General features: G+C 46.9%; 1 protein-coding gene across 3 annotated transcripts in view; it reads right to left on the reverse strand.

The window, feature by feature from the left end:
- Positions 1–25750, reverse strand: part of PARG (poly(ADP-ribose) glycohydrolase) — a 496940-nt gene that overhangs the window by 173500 nt on the left and 297690 nt on the right. For all 3 annotated transcript variants that reach the window (XM_030203287.1, XM_030203289.1, XM_030203288.1), the window contains one exon: positions 5523–5598. In XM_030203287.1, the coding sequence (XP_030059147.1) occupies positions 5523–5598 (76 nt within the window). The remainder of the gene's footprint in view (positions 1–5522; positions 5599–25750) is intronic.

Raw genomic sequence — 25750 nt, forward strand, 5'->3', positions numbered from 1 at the left:
TGGCCTATGGACTCACAAACCCCGTGCTCCCGGGGAAGAAGCCTGAAAGGATGCCAAGGTCCCCGAGAGCGCGGCAAGCGCGAGAGACGCGACAAGAGGTTAGAAAGGTCAGAGAGAAATGAAACTTTCTTTGTCCCTTTTTGAGTGATGGATTGTTAATGCTAGTTCAAAGGCATAATAAACCACATCTGGATGCCATTCTAAGTAAGGCATACTGGACAGTCTTGAGGGGATTAGCAAGCAGGCATTTTTAAAAGATTAGGCTGAATGCTGTTTAGAAGGAGATAGTTTAGATTTAAATAATTCTAGATAATTTAGATTTTGTCTTATAAGGAATTCTGATTTCTGCTTATTTTAAAATATGTTTATTCTGTTTAATTAATAAGTTCTATTTCTCTATGTAAAATATCTTTTCAATTCAGTGTCTGACTTTCAAGTGAGATTTGTCTGCAGTTTAAGAGGTCATCATCTGGTTTGAATTATCCACAGTCCTAGCTAGGTGAAAGAGGTCAGGAAAAGTCAACTCTTCTTGATGGATTATAGCTAAGTGTAGGACTGGTCTCCTGAAAGTAATAACAAACCATGTCTGTGTGCCATTAAGCAAGATTGGCCCCTTAATGAATGCCAGAGTCCGGTTAGTATTTTAAGTTAACTGGGAATCTGAGAATTTAATAATAATAAAATGCAGGAGATAGGTGCCACATTGTCTAGTTTGAGAGGCCCCAGGTCATAGGTCAGTTTAGGAAATATCTCAAACCTATGTAACTGATATTTTGAGTAAATGTGTAGAGATAATTAGTTCAAGACAGGGTAATCAATCTATTCCTTACCATCTGGAGAGAAAGGGGGGCTAGAGGGGTTTAGGACAATATATAAATGAGAACAGAAGCAGCTTACGTTAGAGAAGGAGCTGAGACGAGAGAGACAAGACACAGAGAGCTGAAGATAAGGAGAGAGCTAGCGCTGATGTCCTACTTTGTTTGCTGGCAAATAAAGAAGATTTCTCTCTCATTCTGGTGTGTGGTGTTTGACTCCTGAAGTACCACAGATTCTGCTACCAATAGTGGTAATTCCTGCATCACCCTTAACAAAGAATTACAAGACTGGAGATCTTTAATTTGGTATTAAAATTTCTCCAACTTGCCACCACCAGTGACTGAATCACAGCTTATTTAGACCCGACAAACCTGTTAAACAGACTATCAAATCTATCTGTAAATGCCTTCTCCAAGCTACTTATGGCAGTCCATAAGTCCATGACATCACATGAGTTTAGCCAAGGATAAAATCTCCCCTTGGATAGGGGGTCATCGACTCTTACAAGAGAGAACCCTTCCCCTTCTGGGGAAACCAGAAGTCTAACTCCATCTTTGGACACTGAGGGGACAGAGACATTGGAACTATTCTCTCAACCCAGAGGGCCTGAACTGGCATTACTTGGAAATCAATATGGACTCTGGCAGTCCAAGCATAGCGAGCCCTCAGTCTCACTTAAAGCAGGAGCGCCATTCTCTTGTACACAATACCTTGAAAAGATGAAGTCATGAACTTGGTTAAAGGCTCTGATAGAAGAATCTGCATCTTCCCTGTCCTGTTGCCCCTGAGGTCAAACAGACAAATAAAATCCAACCAAGTACCGTTTAATCTTCCCATTAAAATCAAAGTCTGTGATTAACTGGTGGGGGGGTCCAGTCCCAATCAATCCTGAAGGGACTTCCAAAGGAGCATGCCCCTCTGGCATGTGTCTGCATGCTGCAGTTACAGCTCTTTTAAAGCCAAAATCTAGCCAATATTGATGGGCAAAAACTGAAAGCAGGAACATACAGGGCAAACATCAGTTGCCGCATAGTCAGTTGTAACAGCCCACTTGCTCTCCTCTGCTCACACAAGATTTCCAAAACAGCTTAATTTGTAGACAAAAAAGAAAGTGAAACTGTGTAGCTTGGGAAGAAAGCATAGGAGAAAAGGGGCTGGACTAGGGAGTAGTAGACTGCTCTCTCCTCTGCTTTACTGCAGGCTTATCCCCTTCTCCTCTTGTCCCTGCAGGCTGCCTGGAAGTGAAGGGCTACAGCAGAATACTGCTGGTATTCAGTCACCTGGATTAAATTTTTCAATATCTAAATCAAATAATCAGAATCAGTTTAACCCAATACACTTGAAACAAATGAGCCAAATTTCAGCAAAATTTGTGCTAATTATACACAGGAAAGAAAAAATGACTTGCATCTTAGAATAGGTAAACACCCTTAAATTAGCCTTATGCATTATATGATAGATGTTTTAATGATACACATTTCATTGTTTATCCTATAGTGCAAAGACCTCAGTGAGCTGAAGAAGTGGCTAATATGCCATATGTATATACATATAAACCAGGGGCATAGCCATGGGTGGGCCTGGGTGGGCTCAGGCCATCCTACCAACTTTTGCCCGAGGCCCACCCTAACAAACCCCAATCTAACATCCCTTGCCAACTTCCCTCCCACAGGTCCGGCCAGTCAGGATCATTGCCTCTTCCTGCTCTGCCCTGCTTCTGCCATGGTGCCTGCAGCTTTCATTTTTGTGCCATTGCTGTCAGCGATTCACACAGGCACTCCAGGGACTTCCCTCTGCCGCATCCGGCACTCGCATAAACAGGAAGTTGCGTCAGAGAAGGCTGGATGTGGCAGAGGGAAGGCCGCCCTGAAATGCCTGTGTGAATCACTGCTAGTGACAGCCAAAAATGAAAGCTGAAGCAGGCACTGCGGCAGCAGTGGGGCAGACAGGCAGGGGCAACGATCCTGGATACCCGGACCTGCGGGAGGAAAGGCAGCAAGGGGTTGGAGGAAAAGGAGAGAGCTGCAGCACGTGGGACGAGGAGGAGGAGGGGGTTGGAGGGAAGGGAGAGAGCTGCTGGACTTCTGGGAGGAAGAGAAGGAGAGGGCTGGATTGAAGACAGAGAGCTCTTGTACGTGGGAGGAAGACGAGGAGTGGGCTGGAGGGAAGGCAGAGAACTGCTGGATGTAGGAAGAAGAGGAGGAGGCAAGAGGGAAGGGAGATAGGTGCTGGATGTGGAAAAGGAGGAGGAGAGGGCTGGAAGGGAGAGAGCTCCTGAAATAGCACAAGGGGGGAGGGAAGGGAAACAGAGATGCCAGACCTCACAGCGGGAAAGGGGGTGGGCAGACAGGCAGGCAAAAAGCAAGCAAACCAGATGCTGGAGGGGGGGAAGAGAGGCAGAGAAGCTGAATGGGGTAGGGTTGGAGAGAAGAGAGATATATTGGGAAGGGGGAGGAAGAGAGGGGAGAAGTTGGACAGGGAAATATAGGGACAAAGAGAAAGGGAGATATTGAACATGGATGAAGATAGAGGCACAGAGATGGAAGAAGATGGATAGTGGACATGGAGATGGCAGAAATGTCAAATGGACAAAAGACCTTGGTGAGTGAGTTAAGAGAAGACAGAGGGAAGCAGGGATCAGAGCCTGGGGCCAACATGATTTGAAAAATAAAATGACCAGACATCAAAAAGTAGAAAAAATAATTTTATTTTTCCATTTTGTGATTAGAATATGTCAGATTTGAAATGTACATCCTGTCAGAGCTGGTGTTAGATATGGCTGGGGCCCAGGGCAGAAATTTGGGAGAGGACCCCAAAGCTTACTAGGAGGCTGCACCTTCTTCAGCTTCCGGCTGACCTGTGGTTCTCTCTAACCAGCAGGCCAAGGACAGTTGCCCTAGCTGTAACCCCTAACACCATCTGTGGCATGTGCTATCATTATATTTTGCACAGTGTAGGAGAAAATGCATCTCTCAATTTATCTGGTGCTGTACTACGTGAAAGGTCGGGCCTCTTGGAATTTCAATTTAATTTGTTTATGGTTTGCGTCACTTATTCTGTATTTGCCAATTATGACATAGTAACACAGTAGATGACGGCAGATAAAGACCTGTACAGACCATCCAGTCTGCCCAACAAGATAAACTCATTGTATGTGCTACTTTATATGTAGACCTTGATCTGTCCTTGCCATTTTCAGGGAACAGACAGTAGAAGTCTGCCCAGCACTAGCTTTGCTTACCAATTACCGGTGTTGCCAACAATCTCCGCTAAAGCTTCTGTGGATCCATTCCTTCTGAACAGGATTCCTTTGTGTTTATCGCAAGCATTTTTTAATTCCGTTACCGCTTTCATCTCCACCACCTCCTGCGGGAGGGCATTCCAAATATCCACTACCCTCGCCGTGAAAAAATACTTCCTGACATTTTTCTTGAGTCTGCCCCCCTTCAACTTCAATTCATTTCCTACTGCTGTCCCGTCTCTGGAAATGGTTTATTTGCAGATTAATACCTTTCAAATATCTTAACATGTGTATCATATCACTCCTGTTTCTCCTTTCCTCCAGGCTATACATGTTCAGGTCAATAAGTCTCTCCCTGTACATCATGTAACGCAAATCCCATACTATTTTTGTAGCTTTTCTTTGCACCGCTTCAAGTCTTTTTACATCTTTAGCAAGATATGACCTCCAAAACTGAATACAATACTCCAGGTGGTGCATCAATACATTCTGTAGTAATTTGGCTTGTTCAGTTTTCTCGATAGAGCTCCACTGAAATATTTAGGGCCCTAAAATATCATAGGTAGGATCCTTGTTTTGGATGTTAGTGCTGGCACGATAGATTTGCTCTAGGTTCTGAGTGACTTTTTGTTTCATAGATTTTTGCACTATACAATATGCCTTGTTACTGAGATAACATTAGAAACAAATATTTTTGTATGTTGAGTTTTATAGGGAAATGTTCTAGCTCTGCATTCACTGTTGGAGGAGGCCCAGGGGGTTCTGTGGATGCAGAATATTTGGAGGAAGCATATGTGTGTTGGAGGACAATGGCTCAATAGAAAATGAAGAGTGCACCCTCTTGTACTTCCACTAGCCCTCAACGTGGCCTGAAGCCACTGAAGCCAGCACTGCTACACCCTCACTGAAGTTATTGGGAGTGGGGCAGGTGTGTGGTAGGGGCAGGGCATAGGTGCATCATCAGGTGGTAGATGTTTCTCTAGTGCCCACCCATCCAACCTATTGGCCCACCTAAAAATTGCCTTCTGTTACGCCACTAATATAAACATTATTTTGAAATTCTCTCTGAAAAACATGAATAATGGCATTAAGGACTGATTTATTTGATCCAATTCAATTGTGTTCAGTTAAACTGGCATTTGGCCTTAAAGAATGTTTTGAAACCGCTTAGATTATCTCACATGAGATTATCTCATATGTGACCATCTCTGGGGAAAGGTGACTAAAGTCACCAGAAACAAAAATGAGGTTTTAATTAATTCTATTAGAACAAACAATTTGTAATACAACAGCCCAAACTCTATCCTTTTAAGTCAAAAAGTTACAAGTTCGAAAGCATAACTATTTCAAACTGCTTATGGACCCATGACATGAAAAATTGGCTATTCTCAACATTTTGAATCTGCTACTTTAGTCACTTTTTCCCAAAGACAGTCACATATGTGTCTTATGTTAGGGCACTTACTTGCAGCATGCCAAGTCCATTGTCTTCAATAGTGCCTTCATATGTCACATGTATCCTTGTCAATTTCTTATGTGATCTACAGGTAAAAACAAACGTATACATGATTCCTTTTATTTCCATCCAAACCAACAAAATTATCTGAATTGAAACGACCAGGAAAAAAAAAAAGATGTCTGTGAAGCCTCTCTCTTTAAAACACACCCTGCAATAGTCCCATTAGCAGCACAACTATGACAGCCTCCACTATGTTCTGTGTGTGCATGGATAATCTTCATCTCATCTGCAGTTCTTTTCATACAGTGTACCTGCTTGTGTTTCTATCAGAATTTGTAGTGTAGCATCTCTCTTCTTCATTATCAGAGTGCTAAGAGATCAAGATCATTAGATGAATTGTTTCTGCACTATCTTCAGATAATAGTAGAAAGCAATATTTCTCACCTGTAACACATGTTCAATCAGGCACATAAGTGGGTGACATCAACTGATAGCACCAGAACCAACAGCTCTGCCAGAGCTCAGAACTAAGTGTAAAGTTCTAAGCAACGACAACAGAGAAGTAGACGAGCATTAAATACCAGGATGGATAAAGCAAAGGTAGTTTATTCTTCCAAAAATATATATGTTTTAGTTGGCAGGTAAGCCTGCAGTTTGAATATCAAAGTTCTCTCCAGTATTGACTTTAAGTCATTATTACCATTTTTTATTGTGAAGAATCAGTTTTTCAGAAGACTTGGCAGTATTCTCCTTTTTATGCCGAAACACAACCTGTGTTGAGGACACCCAGCTGGGACTTTTATATATTTTTTTGAAGAATAAACAACCTTTCCTTTATCCATCCTGGTATTTAGTACGGGAAAATTAGGTTCTTACCTTGATAATTTTCTTTCCTTTAGTCACAGCAAATGAATCCATTAACTGATGGGTTGTATCCGCCTACCAGCATATGGAGATAAGAGAACACTGAAAGCACATGGTGCTCCTGGACGCCCAGCCCCCTCTGCCTTCAGTATATGAAATTTCCAAAGCAGAGTGAATAAGAAAGGCAAAATAACAATCTTTCCTCACAGAGAACAAACGCCCCTGAACCGGAGCAATAACCAAACAAAGGAGGGATGTTATCAACCTCCTGCAATAAAAAAAAAAACATGTAGTAGCTCTTCAAGTACTCCTGATGAGACACAATGTTTGTATGCAACATCTGTACAAAAACTAAGGTCAGAAAGGGAGGGAACATGGATTCATCTGCTGTGACTAAAGGAAAGAAAATTATCAAGGTAAGAACCTAATTTTCCCTTCCTTGTCATCAACAGCAGATGAATCCATTAACTGATGGGATGTACCAAAGCACTCCCTAAATAGGGTGGGAACAGGCAACTCCGTGACCAAGCCTTGCGCTCCAAAATGCGCATCCTGGCACGCTGCCACATCCAGCCTGTAACGCCGCACAAAAGAGAGCTGAGAAGCCCTGGTAGCCGCACCACAGATCTCTTGAAGAAAAAAGACACCCGTTTCAGCCCACGAAGAGGACATTGCCCTCGTAGAATGCGCTTTAAACGCTTAAGGCGGCGACTGCCCTGAAAGCAAGTAAGCAGAAAAAAATGAGATCCTTAAGCCAGCGGGCTACAGTGGCCTTAGTTGGCGGAAACCCCTGTCGGGGACCTGCTAACAGAACAAATAAATGATCAGAATTCCTAAACTCATTTGACATCTGCAGATACTGCCACAGAGCCCTGCGGACATCCAAAAGGCGCAATTGCCCAAAGGAGTAAGGAAACTCCTCCTTACAAAAGGAAGGAAGAAAAATGGGCTGGTTCAGGTGAAAAGCTGAAACCACCTTAGGCAGAAAGGAAGGCACCGTACGAACAGTTACCCCGGATTCCGAGAACTGTAGAAAATGATCCAGACAGGAAAGAGCCTGAAGCTCACTCTTCTTGCCAACGTCATTGCCACTAAAAAAAACTGTCTTAAGTACATAAGTACATAAGTACATAAGTAGTGCCATACTGGGAAAGACCAAAGGTCCATCTAGCCCAGCATCCTGTCACCGACAGTGGCCAATCCAGGTCAAGGGCACCTGGCACGCTTCTCAGAAGCCCGCTTAAGAGGCTCAAACGGAGACCGCTGGAGTGCCCTCAACACGAGCACCAGGTTCCAAGCCGGACAGGGTGACCGCAAAGGAGGACGGAGACGAAGCGCTCCTCTGAGAAGTCGGATAATATCCGGATGAGCAGCAAGGGACAAGCCGGAGACTCTCCCCTGGAAGCAGGCCAATGCTGCCACTTGAACTCAAAGGGAATTGTAGGCCAGGCCATTTTGTAGCCCTCAGCAAAAGCGAGACTGACGCCAGAGTTGGCGAGATAGCCTTTGGAGTACAAGCCTCAAAAGTGTGCCAGATCCGAGCAGAAGTCGCAGAGGTAGACCACGTGCAAGCCTGCAAGAGCATGGCAATAACCTTATTAGAATAGCCCTTGTCCATCAATTGCGCCCTCTCAAGAGCCAGGCCGTAAGACCAAAGCGGTAAGGATCTTCCATACTCACCGGACCCTGAACTAACAAGTTCGGAACCTGAGGCAAAGGAAGAGGCGCGTCCACCAGCATCCGTCGGAGATCCGCGTACCACGGACACCTTGGCCAATCTGGGGCGATGAGAATCACCAATCCTTGGTGCAGACGAATCCGTAGAACTCGCCCTATCAGGGGACACATACCGCAGGCCCGAGGGCCAAGGTTGAGCCAGAGCATCCAACCCCGCCGAGTAAGGATCTCTCCTTCTGCTGAAGAAGCGAGGGACTTGGCGTTTACGCTTGACGCCATGAGGTCCAAGTCTGGAGTCCCCCATTTGGCACAAATCTGCAGAAAAACTTCTTTCGCCAGGTCGATTTGATGTCTGCTGAGGAAATCGGCTTGTACGTTGCTCTGACCGGCTATGTGAGCCGTGGACAGCAGCTCTAGGTGGCACTCGGCCCAGTCGCAAATCTGAGATACCTCCGCAGCCAGGGCCCTGCACTGAGTGCCACCCTGACGATTGATGTAGGCCACTGCTGTCGTGTTGTCCGACAGAACTCGGACAGGAAGACCCTTCAGTGTCCTGTGGAAGGCCAGAAGAGCCTGGAATATCGCTCTCAGTTCCAAGCGATTGATGGACCATCCCGCTTCTGCGGTGGGCCACAGACCCTGAGCATAGCGTCATCGGCAATGAGCTCCCCAGCCTGAAAGGCTGGCATCCATTATCACCTGACACGAAAACGGAAGAGCAAGTGGCATCCCCTGCCGCAGCATGCTGTCGGAAAGCCACCAATCCATACTGTGCTGGGCCGCAGGAAGCCACCTTAGTCTGCGCGTTGGTATTCCTGGGAAATCGGAGACCATTGCTGAAGCAGAGCAAGTTGCAGGAGCCTCATGTGAGCTCTCGCCCAGGAAACCACCTCTATGATGGCCATCATCGATCCCAGGAGCTGAACAAAGTCCCAAGCTCGAGGGCGAGGCATCCGCAGGAGCAGACAGACCTGATTCTGAAGCTTGAGACGCCTGTTGTCGGGAAGAAAAACAAACCCTGAAGCTGTGTCGAACCGGACCCCCAAATACTCGAGAGACTGAGAGGGGGTCAGGTGACTTTTGGGCATATTGACTACCCAGCCCAGAGTCTGAAGAACTTTAACAACTCTGGTTGTGTCAAGGCGGCTTTCGTCTGCCGAATCCGCTCTGATGAGTCAGTCGTCGAGAAAAGGGTGAACTCTGATACCCTCTCGCCTAAGAAAGGCAGCCACCACTATCATCACCTTGGAAAAAGTCCGAGGGGCAGTTGCCAGGCCAAAAGGCAAGGCGCGCAAACTGAAAATGTTGGCTCAATACTGCAAACTGGAGAAACTGCTGATGAGGCGGCCTGATGGGAATATGCAAGTACGCTTCCTTGAGGTTCAGAGACGTGAGAAACTCTCCTGGCTGTACCGCCGCAATGACGGAGCGCAGGGTTTCCACGCGGAACTGTCACACTCATAAGGCCTCGTTGACTCTGCATAAGTTGAGGATAGGTCTGAATGACCCGCCTTTTCGAGGCACCACAAAATAGATGGAGTAGCGACCATAGCTGCGTTCTGCGGGAGGAACCGGAACCACCGCTTCGAGCTTAAGCAACACCTGCAAGGTCTCGTTTACCGCCGCCCGCTTGATGCCAGTGCCGCATCAGGACTTCAAAAACACGTCTCCCACCGGGGCAACGAATTCTAGTCGGTAACCTTCTCTGATCAGGTCCAGGACCCACCGATCCGAAGTAATCTTGGTCTACTCCTCGAGAAAGAGGGAGAAACGACCCCCTACTGCGGGAACCGACGAGTGGACCAGCACCTCATTGTGGCGGATGCCCCTGAACTCCTGTACGTTGCCCGGACGCCGCAGCGCGTTTGTCCGAACGAAAGGAGTTCCTCTGCTGGAAACGGGTACACTGACCAAACCTCGCAGATCGCCCCGGGCGATACCTGAGAGCTTCGAGAAAACGTGGCCTGGAAGAGGAGGGAAAAGAAGGACTTTTGGAAGAAGGCCTCGGCCTATCCTCAGGCAACCGTTGGGACTTAGAGTCCCCTAGGTCCTTAACAATCTTCTCCAAATCCTCCCCAAATAAAAGAAGACCCCGAAAGGGTAACCTCACCAGCCTTTGTTTAGACGCCATGTCAGCCGCCCAATGCTGGAGCCAAAGAAGGCGGTGGGCAGCAACCGCTACCGACATCTGCTTAGCCGAAGCTCTGACCAGATCATAAAGAGCATCAGCCGAAAATGACAGTGCAGACTCCATACGTGGGCCGACCTCAGCGAGGGAACCCGCTCCATCGGCGGGCTGCTCAACCGCCTGCTGCAACCAGGAAAGGCAGGCCCGGGCCGCATAGGAACTGCAAACAGACGCCCGTAAGGAAAGGCCCGAGATTTCAAAGGACCGCTTCAGCACGGATTCCAGCCGCCGGTCCTGCATATCTTTCAAAGCGACTCCTCCCTCCACCGGGAGAGTAGTCTTTTTAGTCACAGCCATGACTAACACATCCACTTTAGGCATCCCAAAGAGGGCCAACTGACTTTCACTCAGAGGGTAAAAGTGACACATAGCCCTGGCCACCTTCAAGGGACCATCAGGGTCAGACCATTGAGCTGAAATAAGCTCTTGGATGGACGCATGCACGAGAAAAGCCCGGGAAGGCTTCTTAGTATTAGCCATCCTAGGATTAATAGAAGAGGCAGCGCCCTCGTCAGGATCTTCAATACAAAGGGCCTGTAAGGCATCAGAAATGAGAGCTGGCAGCTCGTCGCGGTGGAAAATCCGAACCGCTTCAGGGTCATCCAACTCCTGTGGCAAGCAGCCACCCTCGTCTGGATCATCAGTCCGTGATGGCCTGCCAGACCCCTCAGACTCCCTGAAACTAGACCACGGGGGAGAACAGAGTGAAGAGTCCCCCCCTCAGATGGGGTATTCACTCGTCTACGCTTAGTGTCAGCCAAAAGCTCGGGGGAAGAAATAAAGTCTCCAGCAGACGCTGGGCTATCAAGAACTGGAGGCAACCCAGTCCAAAAGGAATTGTCAGGAGCCTTAGGCAGTGCTCTCTTTAACATAAAAGCCTTATGCATCAGCAGCACAAATTAAGGGGAGAAAAACTCACCCTTTATCTCCGTTCTCACATTGGGGGAAGCGGAGGCAACAGCTCCTCTAGAAACCTCAAAACGAGGCATCCACCTGCACTCAGACCCCTCCGCAACCGCGAGGGTCGAGTCACGCAGCGCCTCCAAGATGGCACCCGCTGCCAACTCCATCTTGCAGGAAGACTCACCGCCCGCCATGCTCGTGCCAGCATTAGCATCTAGGCAGCATGAGCTGCAAAGCCCAGCTGCTGATCTGCGTTTCCCACAGTGGGAGCAGCGCTTAACCCCTTCAGCAGCCATCAAATACAGAAAACAAAATGGCGCCTTTGCGCCAAAACTTACCCTGCACAGAGCGCTGTCAGCGGGAACCTCCCCGGAGGAGATGGGCACCACTCTCACCTGAGGAGACCGAGTCAAATGAGCTTCGGTCAAGCTGCACCGAACAAGGAGCTCTGGAGAAAGCCTCAGAAATCGCCACGCTGAGAAAGCGAGCCTCTCTTTTTTTTTTTTTTTTTTACTGTGAGGAAAGTTAGAGGTAGGCAGCCACAGAGGAACTCTGGGAGGAGGGGGAATGGGGTAAGGCAAGGACAGGGAAAACCAAGTATGCCTTTAAAGTGGGCACCACCAGCCACAACACCCCCCTGCTCTACTGGCAAAGCACAGAAGCCACTCCAGGCAGAAATCCAGGAGCTGAGAAAGTGACGTCCACACCTGCTGGGAGATAGAGATATTGTCGCGTTCTTGAGGGCCTTAGCATTCTATCAGGTTCTCGAGGCGGAACTGAAGTTCGTGAGCCCTTGGGCCACTGCCGAGGAGCGGCAGCGGCAGGCAAGACCACCCTGGAGTTGGGCATACGGAAGGACCGGACTGGAACTCTGGATTGGAAGTAGGCAACTGGAACCGGCAGGACAGGATCCGCTTCACCTGCGCTTGGCCACCATTCCGCTAGAGTTGAGCTCTAGCGTGCAGGTGGCCGGCAGGACTTGTAGGACAGGGCCGGAACTGGAGAACCAGAGGACCCACCCTGGGTCTAGGAAACACGAGGAAGACTAGACTAGGAACTACACTCAGACAATGTGCTGCTGCACAGCCACTAGCAAGACCCAGAAGACAGACCAAGGAACACAAGGCATACAGAAGCTTAGCAGGAGCAAGGACTAGGGCAGCATACACACTAGGCAGAACGGGAATCCGGGAATACCCACAGGGTAAACTCTCTAGCTAGGTGGAGACAGGATACAGGAATAATCACCCAGGACATACACACTAGCTAGACAGATACAGGATTCAGGATATACAAGCAGGGAAGGCACACAGGCTAGGCAAGGCAGGACTCAGGGTAAAGAGAGCAAACCAGGAATAACAGGCCAAGGGTCTTGGGCAGGCAGCAGAGCAAACAGAGTAACCAGGAATATCAGGCCAAGGGTCTTTGGCAGGCAGCAGAGCAAACAGAGTAAACCAGGAATATCAAGCCAAGGGTCTGAAGCCACAGCCGTTTCACACACTGACTGGGGAACTCACAAAGGCTGAGGCTTCGCATACAGACAGAGAACAAACCTGGACAAAGGCTTCACCCCAACCCAGGGTAAGCCAGGGACAGAGGCTTCACCCCAACACAGGGTAAGCCTGGAGCAGAGGCTTCACCCCAAACACAGGGTAAGCCAGGAAGGACCCGCAGTCCACAGACAGACAGTGGCAGGGAATACCCCCCACGGAAGGACAACAGACACAGAAAGAAGCTGGGCTGGAACCCAGAGAGAGGCTAAGCAGTAGTGCAGCAGACACTTACTAACCTGACCTGGCCTAAGAGCATAACACCTATGCAAAGGCCCTGACTGCAAGCACAGCACTTCCTTATGAAGGCTCTCACTGATGAGTCACCAGCAGCAGGACAGAAGCAGGAAGTACACTGACCCCAAAGAGACGCTTGACACACATAGGAAGTGAGCCCACAGGAAAGACAAGCAGGAGCCATCTTGGAAGCTGGCACAGAAGCCATCTTAGAAACTGGCCAGGCAGGGAGGCATAGCCCACACAGGTGAGGACTAGTGAGATAATCAGCGCAGAGACTAGAGACAAGACTAACACAAACACAGACAGAAGCCAGCAGAGCTGCTGACCCCCAGAAAGAAGGTAAGGCTGAGGGTGGTCACGGCCACAGATGTGACAGATATACATATACCGAAGGCAGAGGGGGCTGGGCGTCCAGGAACACCATGTGCTTTCAGTGTTCTCTCTCTCTACCTGCTGGTAGGTGGATACAACCCATCAGTTAATGGATTCATCTGCTGTTGATGACAAGGAATCTTCCATTTCTACATTGCCCTTGTTGGTTTTTCCTGTGGAAGATCTCTGTTTTCTTGCATTTTGGAACTTAAGTTCTAAGCATGCATAGCCCTTCTAGTGTGCAATGCTTTCCTCAGTCCTCTCGATCATGAAGGAATGCACCTCTCAGGAAGGTGAGAGGAACTGTGTGCTTGATCAAGCCTCCTGTCTACGGAAAACATCTGTTATAGGTGAAAAATGATGCTTTTCTATCAACAAGCAGACTGAGTCAGGCATAAAAGTGGTTGACTCCCAAACTCAGGGCCATTCAATTTAAAGCAGAGCTTGCCAAACCATAGGTTATGACCCCAAATGGGATCACTAAACCTGCTTTTGGGGTCATGATTTAGGTGGGCTCTCCACAGGTATGTCATTATTCTGCACCTCTGGGGAGGGGGGAAGGGGGGAGGAGGAGAGAGTGTCACACAATTTTATTTGGATGCAATCATGGAATCACAGGCACAAAGAGACTGCAAAGCACTGATATAGAGATTCTCTGTCCATTGTGATGGAGCAGGCTGGTTACAGTTAAAATTGCAAGGACTGCTGATTTCACAAAGATATTTTGATAATCTAATCTGTTGCTTTTATTCTGCCAATTCTTCAAAGAGGCTCAAGGCAGATTACAGTTTAAAAAAAAATAAGACTGGCCATAGTCCAGGAACTACAAATAACATAGTATCACATGTACATTTTGTAAAATATATTTAAAAACAGATTTAATAATCAAACATTTAAAATTATACATCACAAATTAAATAAAACTTTTCAAAGAATGGCAAAAAAAAATCAGATAGATCTTTGAAGTCTGATTTCATCAGATAGGGAAGACCAAACTAATGCAGCACTATTTTCAGCACAGCATAGTTCAATTGAATGCATGGTCTCTGACCAAAGACAGATCTAAGTAGTAGTGTAAAATGAAGGTATGGAGTGAGGACCAAACGTTATTTGTATGTGTTGACCAGTGAGACAGATTTCATGAGAACTAGAATGGCTGCAGTAGCTCTAATTTGGTGAGAGTTCTGACTTTACTGGTTAGAAGAGTGCCAGCTTGTAAAAGAAATCAATACATGATGCTAACCAGTTGGCTAAGGTTCATTTGACTGCTGGCATACCAATTGTGTTGGAAAGAGACAAACAACTGTGTAGACTTTTTAATTCATTCAGTTCCTTTAAGACAGCACTTTTATAAGTCCAGAGTGTAACAGGACTTGTTGCATGAATGCTTATGTGACTTAGGGCAAAATGTGGGAACCAATATGCATTCATTTCACATGGAAAGTGTGATCACCTTTGGTAAAAAAACAAAACATGTAGAACTCCTTGTGATGAAGTACAGTATACTGTTCAAATGTGATAAGGGGTAACGTTCACTTATCCTAGCTCAGTGGTTCTTAACCTGTGGTGCTCGCACCTCCCCCCCTCCCCCCCACCCACCCACCCAAGGGGTGCAGGAAGGTGCAAGGGTCTTAATCTGGGGCAATTTATTGAAAACATCCTAGACAGAGTAAAGGTAGTTATTAGTAGTATAATTTTAGTGACATGTTAGCAGTTAACACGGTTAATGGCTAACAGTGACATATGTAGCTGTCAGTTGACATTAATAGACACATGGCTTAGGGAGTGATCAGTTAAATGGGTATGGGAACCAAGAAATGTTAAGAACCCCTGACTTAGCTGAAGCAACTACTACTAGAAGGGACTCTTTCCAGGTGAGATCCTTCAGGGATTTAGATTCAATCATCTCAAAGGATAGTTTCATGAGAGATGTAAGGACAAAACTGAAGTCCTATGGTACAGAAGATTTCTGAAATAGTGGTTTCTCATGAGTCTTGATGTAATCGAAATTGTAAAGCTGAAAATGTGTCAACAAGAACATGACAGACTGAGAATGCACTGAGGTATATGCAGAGTAAGGGATGTTTGCAGCTCCAGATGGCAATATAGTAAAGGTAGTAGAATATATTTGGAGGACACTGAATTGGATCATGATCATTTGTGACACACCAGGTGGGAAATCTATTCCACTTAAAGTGTAGATATAAATGGTAAAAGGTTTCCTCGCTTCAACCAAGACATCATGAATGGAATTTGTAGACCCAGAAAGCGAAGATACTTACCTGTAAGCAGGCGTTCTCAGAGGACAGCAGGCTAATTATTCTCACAAGTGGGTCAACATTTGCGTCAGCCCGGGAACCGGCATTTGCAATAGCAAATTTTTAAAAACTTTGCCAGAGCCTTCTGGCGCGCATGTAGCGCGCACCATGCATGCACGGACTGACTTCCCGCCCGGCGCGCAAGTGCGAGCACGTACCTCAGTTAAGTCTATAGCATAAACAAAGAAACAAATAACTCCAAGGGGAGGTGGGTGGGATTATGAGAATAATCAGCCTGCTGTCCTCGAAGAATACCTGCTATAGGTAAGTATCTTCGCTTTCTCCGAGGACAAGCAGGCTGCATTATCCTCACAAGTGGGATATCCCTAGCATCCAGGTTCACCCAAAACAATACACATTGGTCAATTGGGTCTCATAATGGCGAGGACTTAATATAGAATAACCTGAAACTATATACATCTAGCTGAGAGTGCAGCATGGAACAGAATAAAAACAGGCATAGGTGTGTGGAGTTGGATTCTAAACGCCAAACAGATTCTGCAGCACTGACTGCCCAAACCGATTGTCATGTCGGGTATCCTGCTCAAGGCAGTAGTGAGATGTGAATGTGTGGACTGAAGATCATGTCGCAGCCTTGCAAATCTCTTCAATAGAGGCTGACTTTAAATGAGCCACTGATGCAGCCATGGCTCTGACATTATGAGCCGTGACATGGCCCTCCAGAGTCAGCCCAGCTTGGGCATAAGTGAAGGATATGCAGTTTGCTAACCAACTGGAGATTGTGCGTTTTCCGATGGCAACTCCCCTCCTGTTGGGATCAAAAGCGACAAATAACTGGGTGGACTGTCTGAAGGGCTTTGTCTGCTCCACGTAAAAGGCCAGTGCTCTCTTGCAGTCCAAGGTGTGCAAGTTGCTTTCACCAGGGTGGGCATGGGAACGGGGAAAAATATTGGTAAGACAATTGACTGATTCAGATGGAACTCCAACACCATCTTCGGCAGGAACTTAGGGTGCATGCAGAAGACTACTCTGTTGTGATGAAACTTAGTATAAGGTGCATCCACTACTAGGGCCTGAAGCTCACTGACCCTACGAGCTGAAGTAACTGCCACCAACAAGAAAATGACCTTCCAAGTCAAGTACTTCAGATGGCAGGAATTCAGTGGCTCAAAAGAAGCTTTCATCAGCTGGGTGAGAATGACGTTGAGATCCCATGACACTGGTGGAGGTTTGACTGGGGGCTTTGACAAAAGCAAACCTCTCATGAGACGAACAACTAAAGGCTGTCCAGAGATAGGCTTACTTTCTACACGGCGATAAGCACTAATCGCACTAAGGTGAAGTTGGTCTTGAGACCAGACTCTGACAAGTGTAGAAGGTATTCAAGAAGGGTCTGTGTAGGACGAGAGAGAGGATCTAGGGGCCTGCTGTCACACCAGATGGCAAACCTCCTCCATTTCAAAGAGTAACACCTCTTCGTGGAATCTTTTCTGGAAGCATTCAAGACTCGGGAGACACCCTCTGCAAGACCCAAGGAGGCGAATTCTAAGTTCTCAACATCCAGGCAGTCAGAGCCAGAGACTGAAGGTTGGGATGTAGAAATGACCCCTCGTTCTGAGTGATGAGGGTTGGAAAACACTCCAATCTCCACGGTTCTTCAGAGGACAACTCCAAAAGAAGAGGGAACCAAATCTGACGCGGGACTCCACTTCCAGCTGGGAGTTATGACACCCGTCTTGTGTTGAAGACCTCTGTTGCCACTTGAGGCATGCTCTTGCCACAAAACCGAGCTGCACACTGTCACAAAGGCTCAAAGAGGCCACTATAAAGGCCTGTTTCAGTGAGCCAACTAGCTTCCTATTCTGCAAGTGTTTTAGGGCAATACTCCCATCCACCAGCAAGGTGGTCTTCTCAGTCACCATTGTAACCAGGGGGCCACCCTGGGAAGCTGCAATTTATCTTCCTCCTCCAGAACCAACGGACAGAGGTGAGCCATGGCTCTTCCCACTCTAAGCCCCATGTCCAATAAGACCCATTCTGCTCTAAGAAGTGTCCCGAATCTCTGGATGCATCGGGAAGGCCATAAGAAGGACCTCTAAGTCCCCTCATGATAGACGAATATCGAACTCCTGACACCAAAACAGAAGTACCACCAGCGCCTCAGAAATAAGAGTACCGAGCTCCTCAGTACTTTTGGATCATCCCCCTCCTCAGGAGGGAGCTTTCCCTCCTCTAATGGCTCCTTCAACTATGGCTCCTCTGAACAGACCAAGGCCACATCAGAGGAGGGAGGTCTAAACAAAATCTCTTAGGAGCCAGAGAGGCAGCAGGCAAGAAACTACAGCAGCTTGCAGCAATTCTGACTGTTTCTGCTTCAGCAAATAGGCCTGGTGTAAGAGCAATATAAACTCCAAAGAAAACAAAGATCCCGATGCAGCTGAATGCTCTGTCGAGCCCTGGGGCTGTAAAATGGTGACTATGTTCGTACGTGATCAGCCAGAGCCTGCTCTTCACTGCCAGTCGACCCTGATAAAATGTCGCCCATCCCCGCCCTATCCTACGTCAAACTGTAAACCAGCCCTGCAGGAGAGCCTGAAGACCCTAGCGTATTCGGATGCTGAAGATGTGGTGCTGTGGACCGTTTCCCTCCGTGTCCAGGAGGATTCCCGGTTTGATTGCAGTGCTACGCCTCGAAGCTCGCCGGTGGGTCACAAAGCGGGAACACAGCTTAACTGCCTCTGCAGGAGTCATCATTCACCCTGTCCCCAGCACAGCACAATGTATCCCATGCAGTGAGTCAGGATTCTTCCACAACCAGCTGCTCTCCCCAAGCTCACAGTCTCCACAAGTTTTACCACAGATTAGAAAGCCTCAGGACTGATACTCTGTCCCATGCTCTCCGGCAAATCTGTTTCCTTCTCCTATCTTTTTCAAGGTTGTTGGGCTGGAAAAGGAGCACTCCACAGGAAACAGGTGAGAGGTAAAGGAAGGGAAGAAGTAAATTCGTGGGATATTCAGGTAGTAATAAAATGTATAGATGGTTTTATAATTAATCCTATTTCAGCTGTGTTTTCCCCATCTGTTTTATAGGTCACTGTTCAATATTTTTATGACAATAAACCTCTTTTAGTTTACTGCTTCTGCTTGTCTGGACTGACTAATAATCCTGGTAGTTTGTGTGTTGGGTCTGTGAGTGCTTTCTAGCAACTGTGGGACTCCTGGGAGTGTGGCCCCAGTGTCCTAGAAATCACTGGGGAATAATTTGAGAGCGGCTGACTCGCTGAGAGGCAGTTGGGACCCAGTCGGTGGGAGGAGAGTGCTAGTGTACAACACAAGCAGCAGATGCAGGTGGACCTGAGCTGTGCTGAGGTCAGACCCTCCAGGTGGCCTCAGGCAGGTGGCTAGGTGTTTTGTGACAGAAGCCAACTGCTGCTCTTCACCCCAAGCCTCAAATATATGCCAGACCCACACAAAGGTCAAGGAGGTGGACCAACTGTGTGACTTGAGCATAGTCAAAACCTTATGTTTAGCTGCACCCTTTCAAGAGTCACACCATAAGAAAAAATGGAGATGGTCTGGCATCTACATAGGCTGACTGCCTGACTGTGGAAAAAGAAAGGGATTTCCAGCCACTAGTCACATGAGATCGCTGTACTACAGTCTTCTTAGCTAGTCCGGGGTCACCATCAGACCCTCATGACATTCTGTTTTCTGAAGGACCTGACCTATTAACGGCCAGGGAGGAATCATGTAGAGGCCGTTCAGAGACCAGTTCTGAACAAGGGCATCAACAGCTTCCGCCCTTGAGTTCCAATGACGACTGAAGAACCTGGGCACTTTTGAATTCTCCGAGGCAGCTATCAAATCCATCACCTGATGACCCCAAGTCCATTCTATAAGGCTGAAGGAGTTCAGACCCAGGCTCCACTCTCCTGGGTCCAGCACATGCCTGCTCAGGTAACTGGCTTGTATGTTCTACATGCCAGCCACATGAACCACAAAGAAGTGTGACATCATGAACAGAGTTTGCTTCTCTTGCCACCGAGCGACTCTTGGTTCTGCCTTGACAAGTCACATACGCTACTGCAGTTGCTCTGTCACACATCAGATGTACTGTCCTGCCATCCAACAAGGTTTGAAAGGAGAGCAGGACCAGATGAACTGCTCTGGTTTCCAGCCGATTGATGGACCACTGAGTTTCCTCCTTCAACCACTGTCCCTGAGCTACTTGCCCCAAATAATGTACCTCCCAGGTGCTGAGGCTCGTGTCCAATGTCAGAGGCTTCAAACTTATTCCTTTTTCCAGGTTGTATGTGCAAAGCAACCAGCGTAGATGGCTGCCCACCTGGTAACAAAGTGGAAGCTGCAATTCCAAGTTGTGGAGCTGCAAAGACCAGTGGGACAACAGGGCTTCCTGAAGAGATCTCATATGAACTTGCACTCATTGTACCACTTCCAGCATTATAGCCATGGAGCCTAATACCTGCATGTAAGCCTTCGCATGTGGGGATATGGACGCCAGAAGAGCCTGTATTTGATCCTGAAGTTTCCAAGCTGTCAAGTTCTCAGGTTCAGAGTCCGCTGGGACGGGCTCTGGAGCAAACGTGAGCTCTTGGGCTGCTGACGAGGAGCGACAGCAGCAGGCAAAACCCACCAACCAACACTGGGCTAGCACACCGGCACAGGCAAGGGCTGCAGGCGACGCCCAGCGAGCCGGAACACACGGACTGGAACCCCCTAGACTGGAGGACACCGGACTGGTCCTCACTGGACTGGAACACACTGAACTGGCACACATTGGGCTGGAGTACACCGGACTGGTCCGCACTGGACTGCAACACACCGGACCGGAACACACTGGACTGGAGTACACCGGACTGGTCCGCACTGGACTGCAACACACCGGACCGGAACACACTGGACTGGAGTACACCGGACTGGTCCGCACTGGACTGCAACACACCGGACTGGTCTGCACTGCTTCACCTGCACTTAGCCACTGTTCCCCAGGAGTTGAGCCCCTGGGTTCAAGCGGCCGGCAGGACTTACCGGATACATGATAACACAGGGGCTGGGATACTAGAACAAGCTTGACAGTACCAGGACCAGGAATGGGACTAGGGCTGAGGGACCACCTCTGACCCTGGAATACCACGCAAGCTTGCACAAACCAGGAACACAGGGCCAAGACAAGACGGAAGTGCTCCCAAGCACCAAAAGGAAAGGCAGGAAAGCCCCCAGGGGAAAGCTGGGAAACCCAGCAACTCAGAAGTGTTCCTATAGCGTAACCAGACTGAAGTGCTCCTAAGCACCTAACCACAGAAATGCTCCACAGCACTAAACTAGAGAGGTGCTCCTAAGCACCAAACTAACAAAAGAATTCCTAAGCACCAAACTAACAGAAGTGCTCCTAAGCACTAAACTAACAGAAGTGCTCCTAAGCACCAAGCTATAGCAGTGCTCCACAGCACTAAACTAACCAAGGGGAAGCAGGGGAGCCACAAGGAGAAAGCAGGGAAGCTAAACACATAAACTAACAAAGGTGCTCCTAAGCACCAAGCTACAGCAGTGCTCTACAGCACTAAACTAACCAAGGGGAAGCAGGGGAGCCACAAGGAGAAAGCAGAGAAGCTAAACACACAAACAAAGGTGCTTCTAAGCACCAAACTAACAGAAGTGCTTCTAACAGCACCACAACCAAAAGTACCTCTAACTGCAGAAAGCAGAAGTGCTTCCAACAGCACCAAAACCAGAAGTACCTCTAACAGCAAAAACAGAAGTGCTTCTAACAGCACCAAAAGGGAAAGCAGAGGAGCCACAACGAAAAAGCAGGGAAGCTAAACACATAAGTCAAAAGTGCACACTGCACCAACACTAACCTGGACCCAAAGCAAAACGTTGCAAAGGCCAAGGCAGCAAGTTCCCAGGTGGCTAATAAGCTCATCACAGCTGCGCTCAGATGCAACAATCACAAGGCAGCTACAGGTGAGGCTAGCTGCCAAACTTCCACACAAGACTGGAAGGCTAAAATATCTGGATCGGAATGAAAAAAGTCTGGAAAGCCTATGGCAGTCACCGGTTCTGGCCACCATAGGGCGAGAGGAGCACAACCCAAGGGAAAAAAGTCACGAACATGACACAAGCTCTGGCTGCAGGAAGGAAAACATGACCTTGCAGAGTGAGTTGAACCAAACACAAGGGCTTGAGGGTGCTCTTGGACAGGTTCACCACCCATCCCAATGACTCCAAGAATTATATCACTCGAGTAGCAGCCCTGTTGCACTCCCGGCTGGACTTTGTCCTGATCAACCAATTGTGCAGATACAGATTAACTAAGAGGCCTTTCTTCCTGAGAGCAGCCACCATAACACCCATCACTTTGGGAAATGTATGTGGTACCATCACCAAGACAAAAGGGAGTGCAAAAAACAAAGTGTTGAGCCAAAACAGTGAAATGAAAGAATCTCTGATGCCCTTGCCAGATGGGAATATGAAGATAAGCCTCTGTGAGATCCAGTGGCATGAAGAACGTATTGCCACAATTACTGACCGCTGCATTTCCATACAAAAACTGGGCACCTTTAAGGTCCAGTTTCCCCTCTTGAGATCCCCCAAGAAAGCAGGGACCCCTAAAGGCCTACATGACCTGACCAGACCAGATTGCACAGGTCATGCATATCTATCATCTGCTGGAGACTGAAAATTCTGGCTCTCTGGCATCCACACAGGCTAGATATAGGATCTCTGAGGTTTGAAGTTCTCAGTCACCCCATGCTGGTAGACATACATAACCCATCTGTCTGGACCTGTCCAGAGGGGACGCTATGGAATTTCCTATTAACTTAAAAAAAAAAAAAAAAATTTAAAAAAACATCTACAACAGTTCATTCCTTTTCACAAATACTTCTTTCATGTCTCTTCTCAAAAGCTATGTCATTCACTATCTTCTACATGTCTGCCCTCTAGCCATCCCACTAACTTGAGTTCATTTCCTTTACAATTCACAGTACCATCATAACTGCCAGAAATCGATCTCTTTCTGCAAAATCAAATTACTGAAGCTGCAACTGCCAAGGGAATGGAACATCAGTTCCTCACCCCAAGTGACTACTTAAACGGATTGCCTTCTAAAATGCCTTCTGTTGAATGCCCTCCAGGTCTCGGCATCCATTTATCAAGCACTAACTGCACTACAGATAAAAGAAAGACAACCATGAAAATGTTTAGAGGTATTACCAGCACCACTGTTATTCTGTGACTTTTTTTTATAGGATATGTTTTTGCCACAATACATTACAGAAATAAACATGTCTCATATATAACATATATAGGGGAATATTTTCAGTAAGAAGTCTGAGAAGCTACATGTTCATTTGAAAGCCTGTATAGAACAAAGCAATCTCCAAACTGAATTTTTTTTGAGTAGGTGAAGGTGGATAGATTTCTGTGAAGTAAATGGGACAGAGTGGAAAGTTACTTGTGACAAAGATAAATTATCTACATACATACTTTTTGAAAATCTAATAATTTCTGTACCACTATTAAATACACAACAGTGCTATACAAATACATATGAGACAGTATCTTCTCTACAGAGCTTATAATCTAGTCAACTAGTACTACTACTTATCATTTCTAAAGCGCTACTAGACATACGCAGCGCTGTACACTTGAACATGAAGAGACAGTCCCTGCTCGACAGAGCTTACAATCTAATTAGGACAGACAAAGAGGATAAACAAGAGATAAGGGAATATTAAAGTGAGGATGATAAAATAAGGGTTCTGAACAAGTGAATAAGGGTTAGGAGTTAAAAGCAGCATCAAAAAGGTGGGCTTTTAGCTTAGATTTGAAGACAGCCAGAGATGGAGCTTGACGAACTGGCTCAGAAGTCTATTCCAGGCATATGGTGCAGCAAGATAAAAGGAACGGAGCCTGGAGTTAGCAGTGGAGGAAAAGGGTGCCGATAAGAGGGATTTACCCAGTGAACGGAGTTCCCGGGGAGGAATGTAGGGAGAGATGAGAGCGGAGAGGTACTGAGGAGCTGCAGAGTGAATGCACTTATAGGTCAATAAGAGGAGTTTGAACTGTATGTGGAAACGGACAAGAAGCCAGTGAAGTAACTTGAGGAGAGGGCTAATATGAGCATAACGACACTGGTGGAATATTTGTTGTGCAGCAGAATTTTGAACAGATTGAAGAGGAGAGAGATGGCTTAGTGGGAGACCTGTGAGAAGCAAGTTGCAAGAGGTGATAAGAGTGTGGATGAGGGTTCTGGTAGTGTGCTCAGAAAGGAAAGGGCGAATTTTGCTGATATTATAGAGAAAGAAACGACGGGTTTTAGCAGTCTGCTGAATATGTGGAGAGAAGGAGAGGGAGGAGTCGAAGATGACCCAAGGTTACGAGCTGATGAGACAGGAAGGATGAGAGTGTTATCCACAGAAATAGAGAATGGGGGAGGAGGAGAGGTTGGTATAGGGGGAAAGATAAGAAGCGCAGTCTTGGTCATGTTTAGTTTCAGATGGCGCTTTGACATCCAAGCAGCAATGTCAGACAGGCAGGCTGATACTTTGGCCTGGATTTCGGCTGAGATTTCTGGTGTGGAGAGGTAGATCTGAGAGTCATCAGCGTAAAGATGATACTGAAAACCATGGGATGAGATCAGAGTACCAAGGGAAGAAGTATAGATGGAGAAAAGAAGAGGTCCCAGGACAGATCCCTGAGGTACACCAGCTGACAGTGGGATAGAAGTAGAGGAGGATCCACTAGGGTATACACCAAAGGTACACTGGGAGAGATAAGAAGAAACCCAGGAAAGAACAGAGCCCTGAAATCCAAGTGAGGACAGCGTATCAAGGAGTAGGCTGTGATCAACAGTGTCAAAAGCAGCAGATAGATCGAGAAGGATGAGGATAGAATAGAGACCTTTGGATCTGGCCAGGAACAGATCCATTGGCGACTTCAGCAAGCGCTGTTTCAGTTGCATGAAGGGGGTGAAAGCCAAATTTAAGTGGATCAAGAATAGCATGTTCAAGTATCTTGGATAGGAAAGGGAGGAGGGAGATGGGGCGATAAGTGGAAGGACAGGTAGGGTCCAATGAAGGTTTTTTAAGGAGTCAAGACAAATGTCAGCCAAATATATAAACCCAGATCATCTTTATTTAAGTGGCCAAGTTTGCACATATTATGTTAGCCATACACATTGTTTTAAGCAGCTGAAAGACTGGGGCCCTGATATTCACAGACATTTATCCAGATAAATGGTGGATTTTCAGTGGCACTATCCAAATAGTCTCTGAAAATTTACCTCACAAGAAAAACAGAGGATACACATACATCTAGGATAAATCTCCTTACAAAAGGTTAGCCATCTGTATTACTGGATACGCTGCATCTGCTTATTTCACATACCCCCCAATGCAACTTAACAGTTAGGAGGACAAAAAAAATTGCATGTAAAGTATCTTGAAAATGACATATTCTAAGTGGGACTGAGTTTCACAACATAGGTACATCTAGGATAAATCCGCTTACAAAAGGTTAGCCACCTGTATTACTGGATAAGCTGCATCTGCTTATTTCACATACCCCCCCAATGCAACTTAACAGTTAGGAGGACAAAAAAAAATTACATGTAAAGTATCTTGAAAATGACATATTCTAAGTGGGACTGAGTTTCACAACATAGGCCTTCTAATTTCAAAAGTGGCTGTCATTAGACAAGAGAGCTAAAAACTCCCACACAATTTTTCAAACTTTGTGTTTCAGAATACTATAAATATGCTTTCTAATTTCAAATGTTAAAGGCATGCTACAGTTAAAATAGCACAAATCTGTTTTATTGTACAGTATGTGTTAAAACCTTCATGAGATTCTCTTTAACACAAATGGTCTTGGGTGTTTTATGAGAATTAGAAAGTACATAAGTAATGCCACACTGGGAAAAGACCAAGGGTCCATCGAGCCCAGCATCCTGTCCACGACAGCGGCCAATCCAGGCCAAGGGCACCTGGCAAGCTTCCCAAACATATAAACATTCTATACATGTTATTCCTGGAATTGTGGATTTTTCCCAAGTCCATTTAGTAGTGGTTTATGGACTTGTCCTTTAGGAAACCATCTAACCCCTTTTTAAACTCTGCTAAGCTAACCGCCTTCACC

This window comes from Microcaecilia unicolor, chromosome 5, assembly GCF_901765095.1.
Source record: "Microcaecilia unicolor chromosome 5, aMicUni1.1, whole genome shotgun sequence".
In the NCBI taxonomy this organism is placed as follows: Eukaryota; Metazoa; Chordata; class Amphibia; order Gymnophiona; family Siphonopidae; genus Microcaecilia; species Microcaecilia unicolor.